We start from the raw sequence: 16,833 nt of genomic DNA on the forward strand, positions 1-16,833 counted from the left end.
TGTTGAAAAGAAAAAGAAAAATGACATCAAAAAGTGGGCCCAAAAGGCTTGGATGAAAATGCGTCGTGGTAACAATCTCCAGCCTTCTGCGTTGCGCAGCCCGCTCATAAACGCACGCTGGCTCCGTAACATAAGATTCCTTTCTGTTTTCTACCCAGAATTCCTCATAACGGCGTGATGGATTTATTTCTTCAACATCGATTTCCGTCTGCATTCATCTCAAAATCGCACCCAATTTTACCATTGGGTCTTGTTTTATGTTATTAGGTGTCAGGTGTGATTGAACTTTGGAATAACGTTTGCTTTAATGCCCGCCGGGCCTCATTTCTCCAGCTAAGTGACCACAAAACGTAATTGTTTAGAAATGTAGAATCATATTATTTTGAGAAAGGAAATGTTGAAAGAGCAAACGTTTTAAAAGAAGTCATTTTAAGCTCTGAGGTCTGGGTTGCGTTTTGTTTTTCTCTCTTGACATTGCACTGGTGGTCATTCGACAATGTCTGCTTTTGCCTCATCACGGCTTCGGGATGGCAGAGAACATGTCCTTCCCTAGGGCTTAATTTGGCTGAGTGAAAAGGACTGTTTTTTTGTGTGTGCTTTTAGAAGGGTGTTTACTAGATGCAAGATTCAAAGGCTTCATTATGCAGAAGTTTAGATCATCTTTATAACCCGAAAGTTAACAAACTTTCTTATATTCACTCACACACTCCAGCCGATATGTTGAGAATTTCAATGTGCTTTCAAGCCTGTGAACATTGCCTGAAGCTGTTTTGTTTATGAATTATTAATTTTAAGATCTAGATGAATTACTATTTTTGATAATATTCCAGGGTTTGAGCTCTGTGAAGATAAGATTCATTAAAAAAAGCGTTAGGTTAGATTGGAGTGCAGAACTTTCTCCAAAGCGCACTCCATTTTCACCTGTGTCCAAAATTTCACCTGTTTTTTTTTTTTTTTGGGGGGGGGGGGGGGGGGGGGGTGGTTATGTGTCACATTTTGATGTATAATTAGTGTGTTTTTCCTCTAGACAACCTCAAAATTGTGCTGAAAGATTATTTTCTTTCTCTCCCTCACTACATTGCCCTGTCATAGACGTGTTTACCTGCGTTTTATTTTTCCCACTAATTTTAAAGTTGTTTCTCTCGTTGCCTGAAGCCGCACTGGTACTCAAATATAGTAGTTTTCCTAGTATTGAGAATATGGCCGCTAATGCAACATAAAGCTCAGTCCAAAGAGGAGGAAGATGACAGGGGTTATGCATGTGATCCAGATTTTATTTCGAGGAAAGGAAAATGTTGGCATTGGGAAAATTGACAAAGAAGGCACTCTCTGCCCTGTAAATGGGGTCTCTGCCCTTGCACACCTGCGTAGTTAAGTTCAGTATTCAGAGATGTTTCCATTTAGGTTTGTGTGTTAGCACGAGAGTGAAACTTTCTCTTCAGACTGGTCTTGTATTTAATCTTAATCTTGTTTTTATTACACCACCGTTTAAAATGTTAAATATGTTTTTGAATGCAGTCTCTTCCGCTCACCAAGGCTGCATTTATTAGATCAAAAATTAAGAACAGTCATATTGTAAAATGTTATTACAATTTAAAATAACATTTTTCTATTTTAATATATTTTAGGAATAAAGCTGAGTTTTCAGCCTCCTTACTCCAGTCTTCAGTGTCTCATGATCCTTCAGAATTCATTCTAATTAGCCGATTTGCTGCCCAAGAAACATTCCTTATGTTGAAAACAGCTGCGCTGCTTAATAATATATAGCGTGGCATTTTTTTTTTTTTTTCAGATTTGTTTGATGAATAGAAAGTTCAAAAGAACAGCATTTGAAATATAAATTGTTTAAAACATTATAAATATATTTACTGTCACAAATATATTTAATACATTCTGAACGGTAGTGTATAGTGAATTTTCAGTTACGGGTTTCAGAATGTTCTGATATTTTAGATTTCTAGAAATTATAATATTGGTTTAATCTGATTATAATGGTTAGGCTAAAGTATTTACATGATGCTTTGGATAGTCAGAATATTCGTGTGCAGTCATGCCAGTTTGGGGTCCATTTAAGGAATCTTTGGAATGGATATTTGATTTAATCTGACAGGATGGGCTAGATTAGAGTGTCACTCTCACTTATGTCTGTAGTGGAGCTCACTGGAAATATTGGCAGTGTGCTGGTATTATCAAAGTCTTCCTTTCAGCAAGGTTTAAGAATCGTTTTTATTATATTCCTGCACCATCATGCTTTTATCACAGCATATCAAAAATACCAGAACGACTGGCGAATTACATCTGAATTAATGTCGTTGTTTCTCTTTATTGTTGTAGAAGTGTTTCCTCCATGAACTCTGTGAAATGGGGTTACCTATCCCATCACATCAGAGCTCAAATGGAGACATATAAACATATAATCAAAACCCTGAATAAAGGGCTGGCGCGCAATGCATAAAAACAGTCAGCTGCTTATTGCAAGTGTAGCGGAGCCAAGCAGATGGCTTGGCCTCTTCTGGAAACACCAAATAGGAACATTCCAGTATATTTATGACCTGTTACACAAACTCCCTTGAACACACACACAAAGTCTTTCTTTTACTTTGTTATACGGTCACGTTATCTTCGAGATGCACAGCACAACTTTCCTGATGTTTCCAGACTCCACACGAAATTCATTTGCGGAGCGTTTATTAGAGTTTTTAATAGCTATCAAATTAGCAGTGTTTGAAGCGGCAGCTTGCTGAGATGCTCATAAAGTAGTTCAGCTACACTGAGTCATAGTAGGACTAGTTAACTATAAGTTGCAAACTAAATAATATTTCTGAAAGTATAATCATCAGATGATACCATTTAATTCTGCAATTAGACCATTAATCTGGCACAAAAACACCAGAACCAACTAATAAAACTGGAAAACGTGTTTATATAACAGAGCAGAAAACATTGTTTAAATAAATATTTCAGAGTTAAATGAATTATTTCAATGAATCAATGAATAGTTTGTTTAAATCAGTGAATGGATAAAATAAATCAGTGAATCGTTTATTTAATCAGTGAATCGTTTATTTACACAAACCATATGAATGAGCTGATTCACTAAAATGAATCCGAATTTCCCATTGCAAAATTTGTGAGAGAGGACAGAGTTCACAGTGATGAAAAATGCATTGATGTAGCTGTATGTCATGTTACACCACTGCTTATTGGGAAAGCTACATAGTTCTGAAAGCAGCTGATATGATTTAATGAGTGTGTAGTCAAGTTAGTAGCATGCTGCGTTACAGCACCTATTGTGTTCTCTGTGTTTTAAGCCTTAAGACCACAAATCTGTTTGTGTTTGCAGAAATGTATGATTATAACTAATATTGCATAGAGTGGTGGATGTAATAGTAGTAGAGTTTCCCTCTTCATCGCCTACGCTCTTGTCAACACGCCTCCTGATCCTGCATGGCTACACGCTACTGCCTCACATACCAGAGACACGCATTCATGTACAGTAAAGATAGGGAACCTTCTGAAAAAACACAATCACACCAGTCGTTCCTTTACTAGTATTTTGTCACCAGGCTAACTCGAACCCCAAACTTTTGTATAGCAGCTACTAGCTGATGACTAGAGTTGTGCTGGCTTCTGCAACAGGAGCCAGAAGACCATGGCTTTAACACAGAGACTCTACTGTGCTCAGGACAACTCATCCAGAAGAGTGATCAGGTTCTAGTGCCGCAGCGGCTTGGCCCGGTTTCTCCAAGCCTTGTTCGGCGTCACCTTGCTTCAGTGAACAAGCTCTGAAAGCTCCCTCGATGTCTTTACGCTGGTTTTTACTCCAGAGGACCAGCCGAATGGCGATGCAGGCGTTGTGCGGAGCGTCTTGGTTCCGCTTTCCTGGCACACGTAGACGTGGCTTGTCATATCCCATAAGTCCCCTTAATAACTCTTCAATTACCTTACTGTATTGTGTGTCTTGGGCAATGCTCTGTGGTGTCAAGGGGGGCCGAGGGAGGTCTTTCCACAACGCTGTGTTATTATTCATTTAAAGACATTGGTGTTGGCATAGTCAGTTGGACATCTGTTCTGCAAGGCATAGGCATTAGTTTTTTCCTTTTTTGATCAAGTCAAGATGGTGAACAGTAACCGATCCTGGCCGCCACGCTGCCAGTGCACAATACTCCGATGCCGGCCACGTAAACAGGAAAACTCTGGCATTTGATGGGACCAAATGACCACAGGATTTAGGCCTGTTTGGTACGGCACTTCTCAGAAATGAAAACTGCTTCAATGCTCGTTTAATTTATTTATTCCTCCATTTTTGGTTGGGCTTTGTGTTCCTGCGGGTTTTCATGCCACAACAAATGGAGGAGGGTGAAGAATAATGAGAAAAATCCCAGAGCTCAAACACAAACATATTGCCGTTTTCATTTGCTGCACAGCTTGATCTGTGGAGATCAATCCTGATCCCTTTTGTTGTCATTTCTAATAAGCTAGCTTTTGGCTCCTCTCATTGACTCTTCTGTTTGTACTTGACTGCTTGTGTGCAAAAGAAGAAGGAAATCTTTCTAAATGTAACCTGGTATTTTATTTAATTAAATGTTATTTCTATTTAATTTAATTTAATTTTGCATTTATTTTATTTTACACATTTTTAAAATAGTTTTTTATCTGTACTATTAAAATAGTACTATTTACTTTTAAAAAGTTTGTGAAACATTGTGCATTATTTCCTAATGTGTACAGTATATGCAACCAATCACGGAAAGTAGGGACACAAGTCGGTTCTGGGGCATTTTGAGTTATTCACAGAGTCTGAAAGTGTAGTCTCCAAGCTTTCCAACGATGTGTAACACATGGGAAATCTAATAATATTTGGAGAAGTTGTGGCCATTTGAAGGTAGGCATTTAAAAAAAGTTTAAAGGGTAGAAAACAGCCTCTAAAGATTGTGGATTTTCTCAGCTGTTTTCACCTGCTGGAAGGGCTCATTTACATCTCATTTAGATAAGCCATACCCCTGTAAAGCTGCATGGTTGCATAGCAATGACAAATGCAACGGGAAAAATCGCACCGCATACTATTAATAATAAAGGATAGCAAATGCTAACATTACCATCTAAAAGCCCATTATAGTAATGTTTTTTTTTTTTAGCAAGTGATACGATGCTAACGATTAAAATTAAAACGACAGTTAATAACAATAGGTAGGTATGGGAAGGTCGAAACATTAGATAAAGTGTACGTGCTCTTAGAATGAACACAAAACGACAAACTTTGATGCTTATGGAAACTCACCCCATAAGAAACAGAAAAGTATTCTTGCAGATCTTGTTGCCTCCAATGAAATAAGTCGTTCGGGCACACTTTCTCTTTGTCGGGGTCTTCTTCGAGGATGTAACATCTCCGAAGTTTGCACTGTGCGTCTGTTTGCCTCTAAATGTTCATAAATTGGCATGTCCTGCCACTCTTTTTCTGCAGCTAAAGAATCCAGCCGTATGTTGTACATAATGTCTGGACAAAGCTTCTGGCTACAGGACTCTCCCATGCGGAGAGTTCTCTTTTCTCCTCGTGTAAATACAGTTAAAGTTATGGATTTTCCCCATTTCTCTGTCTTTATCCCCGTCAAATGTTACTATCAATGTAGCCTCTGATATCTTATGGTCCAACTCATCTGACGCCAGTCCAATACATTCTTCCTCTTCTTCATCTTCGCTCAGTTGTAGATTAGGGATATTATTCAGTCTTATTATGCCGCTTTCATCGTCGCTCAGATCGTCTTCAGATTGTCTTACTTCAAAACATTTTTTGGTGTAACTGCCACGGTTCTGCTTGTCTGTGATTTAATCTTTACGGTGTCCATCTTCATTTAATCTGATTTTATTTTCAGAATGGAATAAGATTCTGCTGTACAGTAATGCTCATTGTATACTATTTACCATTTTACATACTGCATACTTTTTGCAGCTTTAGTTGCCATTGTGAACATGCTGTTTCCTGTGTCCATCCACATCAATGCCCATCTCTGACTGAAATCTGCTGTCTTGTCACTGCAGGCAGATGAAAGACCAAAGCAAGAAGGTTGCCAACCTGAAGCACAAAGAGCAGGTGGAGAAGAGCAAGAACGCCCAGTTGATGGAAGAGGCTCGTAAGAGAGAGGATAACATCAACGAGAGTTCTCAACAGGTCAAGGTAAAGTAGAAGTTTATGTTATTCACAGTTATTTGATTTAACTCTACAGCAATGAGACGTTTCAGTGTTTGTGGTGTTCAACACCCGACCTCACGCTTGTGAGACGTTGCCTAACTGAAATGCAGGATGAAGCCCTGTTCCCTGTAATGGATTTCAGGCAAATGTTTTACACGCATAACAACCGAAATCTGACGAGCGTAGTGGCTGTTATAGTCTTAACATTGAAACTTAACCTGTAATGAGGCCAATCGACCTTTAAAGAAACAATAGCTTAAACCTTTGTTCAGTGTTTAAAGGTTTTCCTTTTGTGCTGCCTAGAAATGTGCCTCTTCAGAGCTATCCGTCTTCTGATTATATAAGTGTGGATGTTTAAGCTCCAGTTCCTCATTTGAGAATTGCTAGTATTCTTCTCAGGTAAAGAGAGATATCATGTTTCCCTCATCCAGACCGCATTCACGCACATCCTGACCTCGTGTCCTCCCTTCATTGTGAGCTTTGGATTTAAGAAAAGAGAAAAGGAGAGAATAATTGAACGATGAAATGGGACACAATTGTTCAGTGTGGCCACAGGAACTATTTTTTAATTTATGGCTCTGCAATAGCGAAGTAGAAGTGCCAGCATCTGTATCCAGGTATCGGGGTGTTTAGTTTAGATTTGTGAATACGAACTACCTCATCTAGGCTGATGTAACTTTCATCATATTGACTATTTTAGCCCCAGTTTGACAGGATGGTGGTCTGTGGTGGTCATCCCCGCCCTTCTGGAGTGAGGGTCTGGATAGAAAGCCAGAATCAGCAGTAAATGTCTGTGAGAATCTCAGTTTTTACGGAGGGGCTGTTTTTCCTCTTTGCCGTAGACCTCTGGACAACAATGCCACAGCGGCCCTCCCTTTGTTGTGGTTTCTGGTGTTTTTCCTGGCCGTTGGTTTGTTCTTTCGATCATTCTCCATTTTCACATTTTCCTTGTTCTGTGTCATGTGTTCTTTGTTTTCGTTCGAGTTCATATGCTTTATTTCTGACAGCAGGATTGATGTGCTATTGGACTTCGACCTGTGGTACCCAGTGACTGGAGCGTCAGTGTGTGCGTGCGCATGAGTACGTGTTGCGGTCTAAGAGAGCTCATTTATGACTTCAGGGCCCCAGCTTCCTCCGTGGGGTCACGTTGCCGCAAGCCCACACTGTGGCTTGCGCTCCCCCGTTCGAAGGACCCCGATGCGGCTGCATCGCGGGCCTCGTCTGGAAGCGGCGACAGCTGCTTCCTTCAGCCAAGACCATCAACCGCCACCTTCCCCCACAGGCACGTCACAATCCAGCTTTGAGGCCCTGAGACTCCAGATCAGGCGAACACTGAGCTGATCTACGCACGCTATTGGACGCACCGGACGTGTTTGAAAGGGAAACTGATTGTTGTTGATGAATCGGTATGGTTACAGTGGTCCTGCTCCAATCGGTTGGTCAGGGTGAGCTGAGAGAGAGGTTAGCCCAGGACACCAGAGCAATCCACTCTGTGACCCGGCTCTAAAAATGGCTTTTTCAATCAATTAAGAAGGTTTCCATTGGAGCCCTGAGGTGGGATGCGGGGTGGTCAGTCGTGGTTGAGCACCAGAGCTGCACAAACATATTCGGAATAGCAACTGTTGACTTTGGAGAAGTTTAGACGGTCAGAAGAAAGGTCTTTTGCTTCTTCTTTTTTTCACGTTTCCTGCTGGTGGCGTGGTGCTGCTTCCACATGATTTGATCCAATCAGTCCTCCTAATTAGTGGTGCTTTCTTAGGCAAGCATCACTGTAACTATTCTGACAAACCCCTTGTTCTTAATATTAAACTTTGGTGTGTAATGTATGCTATTAAAATGAATCAGACTTAAAATCTACAGCTTATGGATGTGTGCTATTACATTAGTAAGCAAATAGACTTATGACTATCCTTATTTCAGGGCAAGTATTGATGTACTTTCAACTAACAAGAAGGAATTTAGAACATTCTCAATTTAGTTTTGATTTGCACACTAATAACTAACTAGAGATGCACTCATTACAGTTTTCTTGGCCAAATCTGATTCTTTTTAAAAAAAGAAAAGAAAACTAAACTAAAACCGAAAGCATATACAAACAAAATATCTACTTTTCTGAAATGTTAAATTGTATTTTAACATAATACAATATTTGTAAATTATATATTTTTAAAACCCTAATAAAATATGAAGAAATAAACAAATTGGAGATGACGTTCAATACGTCTTATGGTAACTATGTGAGCTTCAGTGTGTGTGGGGGAAATGAAACTGTGGCATTTATTCATTCATTCACACAGAATAAATGAGTTCAAAACCTTGCGGAATTAGTAAAATTATACGCAATACAAACCTTATTTAACCAGTGAGTGAAAGGAGGCATGTGTGTCACTTCGCAGTCAGAGAGAAGAGAGTGGGTTAGTGCCCAGGGTTAGTGTTAGTTACAGAGATGCACTGATTGACCAAGCAGGAATCTGAAGATCGATTTTTCCACAAGATCGGCCCGACTGGTCTCGCGTCTTACCGATTCCGAGCCGAACTTGTGGAAAATCTTCAGATTCCTGCTTGGTCAATCAGTGCATCTCTGTAACTAACACTAACCCTGGGCATGTAAACAACTACCAAAAGACCCTAGTAACCAGATGGCGACGTGTCTTTTTGATAGCCAAGTATATCAAAATGTCAAGGTCTAGTAAATTAAGTTAGGTTTCATAGTATGATCACATGGAGCGCAGATGCTACATGTGCAGAGAATTGCAATGCAGGTCTTTGATCAACACCCCTAAAGTGCGTGACTTTAAACTCGTCTGAATCATCCCTATCCTTTTTCATTTATCTCTCTAGTCTGATAAAACATGAGATGGGTTTTTATAGGCCTCCACATCTCTTTAGTGTTTCCGAGACATTTTCCGCCGGATACAGAGTTCCCAGACTTGCAATACGTACTCAGTCATCAAGCCGTACCCCCCTCTCCCGCCGATCAAATATCATCAGCCTGAAGAAATCAAGACTTTCGCTGGGAAACGGAGAGAAGCAGGACGGAGAAAGACAGCGGGGGAGAAAAGATGACATTATAATGAAGCCCAGTAAATACCTGTTTTACTGCGTGGTTGAGTCTGTTCCCTTTTACTGCACAGTCTCACTGTGAGTGCAGCGCCAAATGCTCTGACTCCCAGCATGCCCTGTGACCAGAAGCCCCCACTGTAGCCCGATCTTGACCGGCCTTTACTGAAGGTAGAAAGGTGGAAAAATTGAAAAAGAGAGTTGGAAAGAAAATAGGAAAATCAAAGAAAGGAAAGGGGTACATCCAGTCAACATTCTGCAATTCAGAAAGGGTGAGCATATTCCACTACATACTTAGTGCAATCATCAAAGCAAGCTCAGAAAAAGGTTTCCCCCACAGGTGCAGTGTGTGTACTACTCCAGAGAAGCCATTATACTGACGCCGGAGCGCCACACATAACGAATGGCGGTAGTAAGCCATAGGTCTTCTGTTTATAAGTCTCCCGGCCCCCTTTATGTTTGGCACATTGTGCTCTTGTGTGGTTGTAAACATCAGCACTCAAATGCAGAGAGCTTAGAGTGACACCTTTAGTGTGCAATTGTGGAGCAGTGTTTTATAACATTTGGCAAGTTAGGGATCATGCTGCTAAGTGTTCTTACAAGCACCAGTGGTCTTTTGTTTTTGCACACTTAAGAAAGCCTAAATATATATATCTGTACTCTAGGTACGATTGGGAATCGTAAGAAATGTTCTGGTTCCAGCTAACGATTCCAGTTCCCTTAACATGATTGAACAACTAAGAAAACATATATTGGCACGGAAAAATGCACAATGCTAGTGTTGTGTATCGTTTGAATGGTATTGATTCCGATTATACTTACCGATTCTGATACTTAATGATTCCTAATTTTAATTCCAATAAGGTAAAAAATAAACAATAATAACTAGATATCATTCACGTTAAAATTAGACTCAGATTAAGTCTTTTTGTGAAACATTGTAGCTGAATACCATGAACATAAATCAACAGGCTAGGAATTTCTGCCTATTGTTTTAAAATACAATATACCATATGCAGGTATAGAAACTGTAAATAACACTGCACTTTATTAATTAAATATAGGCTATACATTACAGATATATTTTCAAAAGTTATTCTGTCTGGAACACCAAGTGAATTTTCCTGTTGCCTTTTGTTGTTTGATTAACGTTACAAAGCGATTCCAGTTCCCTTAAAAGTCAGGAAAATCTGCTGTCACTTCAATACCATACTTTTACACAGGCATTTGTTCTTTTCAATTGTCTTAAGATATAACCAACTGTGTTTATGAGAATAGTTTGACATATATTTGTGTGTATTTGTTAGTTTAGTATGCTGTGCAAAAAGACGAGGAAGAGAACTCAGTTCATTATCGTGCACTGAATGAGAAGCTGTTCTGTTCATATGTGTGACTGTGTGTGTGTGTGTGTGTGTGTGTGTGTGTGTGTGTGTGTGTGTGTGTGTGTGTGTGTGTGTGTGTGTGTGTGTGTGTGTATGTGTGTATGTGTATCTAGCACACAAAAAACGAAGATTCTTATCGAATCACTGATTTTGGGAAATTTAAAGCCAGTTCTAAAATGGAACCGGATACCCATCCTTAACTGTAGGTTGATTTTATAAAACTATCATAGCAGATGATTCTTACTAGTCCTAGAAAAAACTCAGCGTCCTCACCTATCCTTAACGAACACATTAATATAAAGATTGATATATCAGGCGATCCTGCAGCTTCTCATTAGTCTTTCTTCTTGCGTTCACATTTGCAGGTTCATTTTGAATGAAAAGATCTGACAGGTGATGGCGACACACTGGAGTTAATAAAGCCAAAGTGCTGCAGGCGAATCGCAGGTTTATGGTCCTTTTTAAACACGCAGATATAAAAGAGTCAAACAGGAGCCTTTTATGACTCGCTGGCCTGCCGACGCTGCTTTTATTGAGGGGGAACGTATTACTGTCCCTAGGGGGGAAGCCTTTTTTCATCCTAAATGTCATTTTCTCAACCTGCCATAACAGACATGGTCATAGTGCAAGGTCTAGGATCCATTAGAAAGCTATAGTTGGCACAGCAAATGGGATTCAGTGAGCAAACCTGGTTTTCTAGTTTTAGCTGTTGTTTTGTTTTGTGCCTTTTTTTGTCTGTTTGGTGTTTTGGGATGTTTTAAAAGGCTAAAATCAGCAAAATGTGCTGTTTTTTTCCCAGCAAGGAACTGTTATGTTTCTTACAAATAGCTTGAGCTTGACCTAACGATGAGTTGTGCGTGTATAGGGACCATCTTGGGATTAGATGTCACATTACTGTCTCAGGCAAATTAGCGTTGGCAGCATCAGGTTTAGGACTTTTTGATTTCTTGAGGTCTCTGTGGAATGTTTTCGAATGTTCCAGTCTGTCTTCCAAAACCTCTAAAGACTGACGAGAGATCAGGCTCTAGCGGTAAGACTGAGCAGAGGTGAAACAAAACTGCGGTAAAAATCTGCCCGACAAGGTCGTCATCACTAATGCGGTGGCGAGAGCCATTCTCAACACTCAGAGGGAAACGGAAAGAGAGAGAGGTAAAGCGAGGCTGAGATGGAGAAATGGAAATGGTGCAGGAAGAAAAGCAAGAGGCGCAGTGTACTTCACACATGAAAGCCTTGATTCTGCCACTCATCACCTCTCGAGCGCGAACTGGTCAGGAGGGAGCTAACAGACGCCAGTCGTGAGACTGACGCTCCAAAGCGCTGTCGGAGAGGAGTGAGAGTAGAGAACAGCAACTTTCTTGAGCTCTGGGACTTGAGCACCTTGTTTGGTTGTAGGGATGCAATGGGCTGCAATTTATCCTGCGTATGTTAGAGATGGTTTGTTCAAACAGTCGAAGGGAAGGAAACGCCATTTTCTCTGTGGGCTTTTTGTCCTCTTAGCTGTTGTCTTCTCCTCAGCAAAACGTAGAGTTCCTGGCCTGCACCAGAACGCATATGACATAGCAGCCGTTGAATAATGAATGGTAGAAATCTCAGCGCTCAACATTACAGCTATGAGAAAGGAAATCCTGCCTTAAAATTAGAAAATCTTAATGCTTTTATTGGCAAGGACACCATCTGATCGCTTTGCTATGTAACGTTTATCCACGTTAGATGGATGAGACCGAAAAATAGCCTGACTGGAGCTAAACAAACTACATTTTTTATTCCCTTTTTTCTTGATGTATTGACATACATAGCAGAAATGACTTTGAGGGAGTTTTTAAACTTTTTTTTTTTTTTTTTTTACCTAAAATACATTTCCATTTTTTCCATTTCCAATTTCACAGATTGTACCTTGAATATTGCTGTATTTTGTCTTGGTTTTAACTTTATGCTTAAAACTAGAGAAAACATCTGCCCAGCTAACAGAGGATGTTCTCAGAGAGTCACGTACGAATGTTTTTCCAGTGACGTTAACAGAACGTTATCTGGTCTTTAATAATGTTCTCAAAACCGTCGAACATAAACATTACTTGAACATCGATAATCTAACTTTTTTTAAATATTGCTATTTGTTATAGAACATTCAAAAGTAACGTTTCCTTAATGTTTGCAAAATCATAAAAATTGTTTTTGTACAATTTTAATTGTTTTAAGATGTTTTTTTTTTTAAACTGGATGTTTTAAATGTTGAGAGGACATTCTGAAATTATGTTTTTATAACTTAATTGTAACAATGCTAGAACATATTTTTGTTAGCTGGGTGTGCATTAAGACAAAATACACACGTGCTAAAGATTTATTCTCTAAAACAAGATAAAATGTCTAATGCAGTGTTGATTCTTAAGTAAAAAGGATTTTTTATATGTTAAGGATTTATATTTTATATGGATATTTTAACATGAAAATGAGAAGGCTGTTTCATTAAAATAGGCATGTTTGCAGTGTGTGTTACTACAACACAAGTTGGCAAATACTTGGGAGGTTTACTCTCTTTCCAGTAGATAGGAGCTGAGCTTGCATGACTAGAAAACAACTGCCTGAGGGTGTTGCCCAGATCCAAAATGGCCGCCAAGTGAGCTGACTTGCTTAAAACAAGACTTTTCATTCACAGAGCTGCACCATCTGATACCCATCAGCCCCATATGTAGGCCCTCCACCCCTTCAATCAGCACAGAGCCTTGTTGTTTACATCCATCTTTGTTCTGCTACATCTCAAGTCTTTCTCCTCCTCTCTATGCTAAGTGTTTAGCCTCAGGCCACGTGGGACGTTCTTTCTCTCATTCTTGTGTTGTTGTTTTTTTGGGTCCACTGTCATGTACATAAACTAGTGTCTTTGAAACTGCCCCAGTGGCTTCCCTGCTGAGGGCAGAATTTCCCCGCAGAGATACTTTGATGATAATGACTTTATGCTTTGAGGAGCCTGTTTTATGACACGTTGTGCCCAGACAACCGTTATCGTTCAACGCAGTGATCACAGTACTGAATTAAAGGTCAGCTTCCCACCACCACAGGCGGAGGGTGGAGAGACCCGAAGGTCCAACACACCTGGCCAGTGTTTTTCCTCATGCTCATCTTTTCTTTTTTTACTCAGCATGATGGGTGTTTAGGCATTTACTCTGAAGAACAAGCATAGGGGCAGCTGTGCCACACTTTTCTTACCCTGTTTGAGTATAAAACTAAAATTCTTTATTATATTTTAGTAGTCTTTATACACTGTGAAAAATAAAAACGGAAAATGTACTGGTATTTTCTGCCAGTACATTATCCAGCAATTTTATGGAAATTTCCGTTAACCCTTTAAACACAAACTAATGCGATTCAAAATACAGGTAAAAAATCTGTAAAAAAAACAATACGGAAAATTCCTTCATATTTATACAGTACATTGTGCCCTATTTTTACAGAGTTTTTTTTTACAGTGTATACTATTTCAGTATTTATGAATATTTTGTATTACCGGTAGATTCATTTTTTATATTTTCTGTTTTAGTGCATTTGCCATGTTCGTTTTTATTTATTTATTTCTATTTAGCTTTGTTTTATTGTTAGTTTTGTTTAGTTTTGTTTTATTGTTAGTCATTTTAATACTTAAACTTATTTAGATTTTTTTAGCTTCTGATTAGGTGATCACCTGAACCAAATCTTATTTAATAAGGAAAAGTATAAAAAAACACTTATGTAGTCATCACTATCCTCTTGCAGTAGGACCAGCTGGATTGCAAAAACAGTGTTAGTAGGACCTCAAAAGTAATTGCAAATGCCAAAAAAGTTGAAAAGGAAAGGTTCAATTCTGGCTTTACTGGCAGAGGGATACAGTGAGCATCGGGTTGCTTCCATCCTTAAAATTTCAAATACAGCGGTTCATAAGAACAAGGTCAGGCAGCAAATATTGGGGACAACAAAGCTACAGACTGGCAGAGGGGGCGAAAACGACTCATTGAAATGTCACTCAACAAGTCAAGTGACCTACAAAAAGAATGGCAAAAGGCAGCTGGGGTGAGGTGCACGGCGAGGACGGTTCGAAACAGGCTCCTAGTGGCAGGGCTGAAGTCGTGCAAAGCTAGAAAAAAAGCCCTTCATCAATGAGAAGCAAAGAAGAACCAGCCTGAGGTTTGCAAGAGACCATAAGGATTGGACTGTAGAGGACGAGTAAGGTCGTCTTCTCTGATGAGTCCAATTTTAAGCTTTGTCCAACACCTTGTCGTCTTAACGGTTAGACGGAGGCCTGGTCTCGCACCCACTGTGAAATTTGGTGGGGGATCGGTGATGATCTGGGGGCAGCAGATCAAACTTGCTTCCTTTTGCTCTGACAATGTTCCCCAACTCTGAGGACTGTTTTTCCAGCAGGACAATGCTCCATGCCACACAGCCAGGTCAATCAAAGTGTGGTGGGAGAACCACCAGATTAAGACCCTGTCATGGCCGGCCCAATCTCCTGACCTGAACCTCATTGAAAACCTCTGGAATGTGATCAAGAGGAAGATGGATGGTCACAAGCAATCAAACAATCCGAGCTGCGTGAATTTTTGCACCAGGAATGGCAAAGTCACCCAACATCAATGTGACAGACTGGTGAAGAGCATGCCAAGACGCATGAAAGCTGTGATTCAAAATCAGGGTTATTCCACCAAATATTGATTTCTGAACTCTTCTAAAGTTAAAACTTTAGGAGTGTGTTGTTTAGAAATAAATATGAACTTATTTTCCATTATTCGAGGTCTGACAACACTGCATCTTTTGTTATTTTGACCAGTTGTTGCATTCGGCAAATAAATGGTCTAAATAACAATATTTTTATTTGGAATTTGGAAAAAAAATGTTGTCAGTAGTTTATAGAATAAACGTTAATTTTACCCAAAGACATACTTATAAATAGTAAAACCAGAGAAACTGCTAATTTTGCAGTGGTCTCTTAATTTTTTTCAGAGCTGTATATTTATTATATAATAGTATACAAATATGAAATGTTTCATAAATGTTCATAAAAATATATTTCATACAATTCAAATATTATTTCTTGAGTTTGTTACAGATCTATAGCAAATAATTTACATTTTGCAATTCACACAACATGACTTGCACACTGACACATCTTAGCTCATTCCCCCTACATCAAGCCGTCATCGTGATGTAGAACATGCGGAAAGCGGCGTAAGATGGGAGAGAGAGAGATGTAGAAAGAGTTGGAAGATGCCGGAAAGGGCTCGCTTCAAAGAACCACATCACAGGAGGTTATAGAAGTGAAGTAAACAGTGTTCGTAGCGCTCAGATCTGCAGTAACCACAGCACCCAGAGGCTTGATATCCAGCTCTCTTGGGAGCATTTCAAAGCCCTGTTTTGAGCTCGTCATGGAAGCTTAGATTTCTTTCTGCTTGTCACTCACTTTAATTCCCTCCTCTCCTGGCCTTCTTGTTATTGATTGCATTCACAAATTAACAACACTCAAGTTTATTGTGGCCCACTTTCAGCTACTTCCAACCTCATACAATGATTGTTCTACTGTGGATTCGTTGAGCGTCTGCTGAACTCATTCACGTTGGGTTTGTTGTGTCTCTCGACTCTAAACCTGATACGGTCCAGTCTGGCAGAGCATTTCGTGTTCGTCCGCTTGTGCGGCAGCCTTGGTCTCCGTGCTTTCAGAAAACCGTTTCAACTCAAACCAGATCCAGGATCGGGAGCTCGGCATCAGATGGTGGGGTGGGGGTAGGGGGAATCAAATCCGCATGTTCTCATTTCTTTAATAGACTTCCAAGGTCTTTTTTATTGGGCCTGTTTGTTGGCTTATGTTGTTTGATGTTAGCATGCTTTTGGCTGTCTTTTACGCTTTCCCCATTCAGGAAGGATGGACACCTGCTGCTTCATTCCGGTTCTTTTTTTTTTTTAAACCTTTGCGATTTCTCACTCTCGCACCTAGAGCGGTACAGAAGAATCCTCCCGCTGGGAAAATGTATATCATCAGCTACCAAACCCTGAGTCTTTTCTTAGACTTTTAGCTGAGGTCATCCTGCTGTTTTTGGGCTATTTTAAATAATGCCTTACTATGACCTAAACTCTTCACCCTAATGAACTGCTGAAACCGCCTGAGTCAGTTTCTGTCATGGGCCAGTGCTACGATACTGAGAATACATTTTTTCAGTCCTGTTCCTTCCAAAAAGAAGC

General features: G+C 39.8%; 1 protein-coding gene across 10 annotated transcripts in view; it reads left to right on the forward strand.

Moving 5' to 3' along the window:
• erc1b (ELKS/RAB6-interacting/CAST family member 1b) overlaps positions 1-16,833 on the forward strand; it is a 225,045-nt gene that overhangs the window by 90,788 nt on the left and 117,424 nt on the right. For all 10 annotated transcript variants that reach the window (XM_067428496.1, XM_067428498.1, XM_067428488.1 and 7 more), the window contains one exon: positions 6,040-6,175. In XM_067428496.1, the coding sequence (XP_067284597.1) occupies positions 6,040-6,175 (136 nt within the window). The remainder of the gene's footprint in view (positions 1-6,039; positions 6,176-16,833) is intronic.

This window comes from Pseudorasbora parva, chromosome 20 (assembly GCF_024679245.1).
Source record: "Pseudorasbora parva isolate DD20220531a chromosome 20, ASM2467924v1, whole genome shotgun sequence".
Classification (NCBI taxonomy): Eukaryota; Metazoa; Chordata; class Actinopteri; order Cypriniformes; family Gobionidae; genus Pseudorasbora; species Pseudorasbora parva.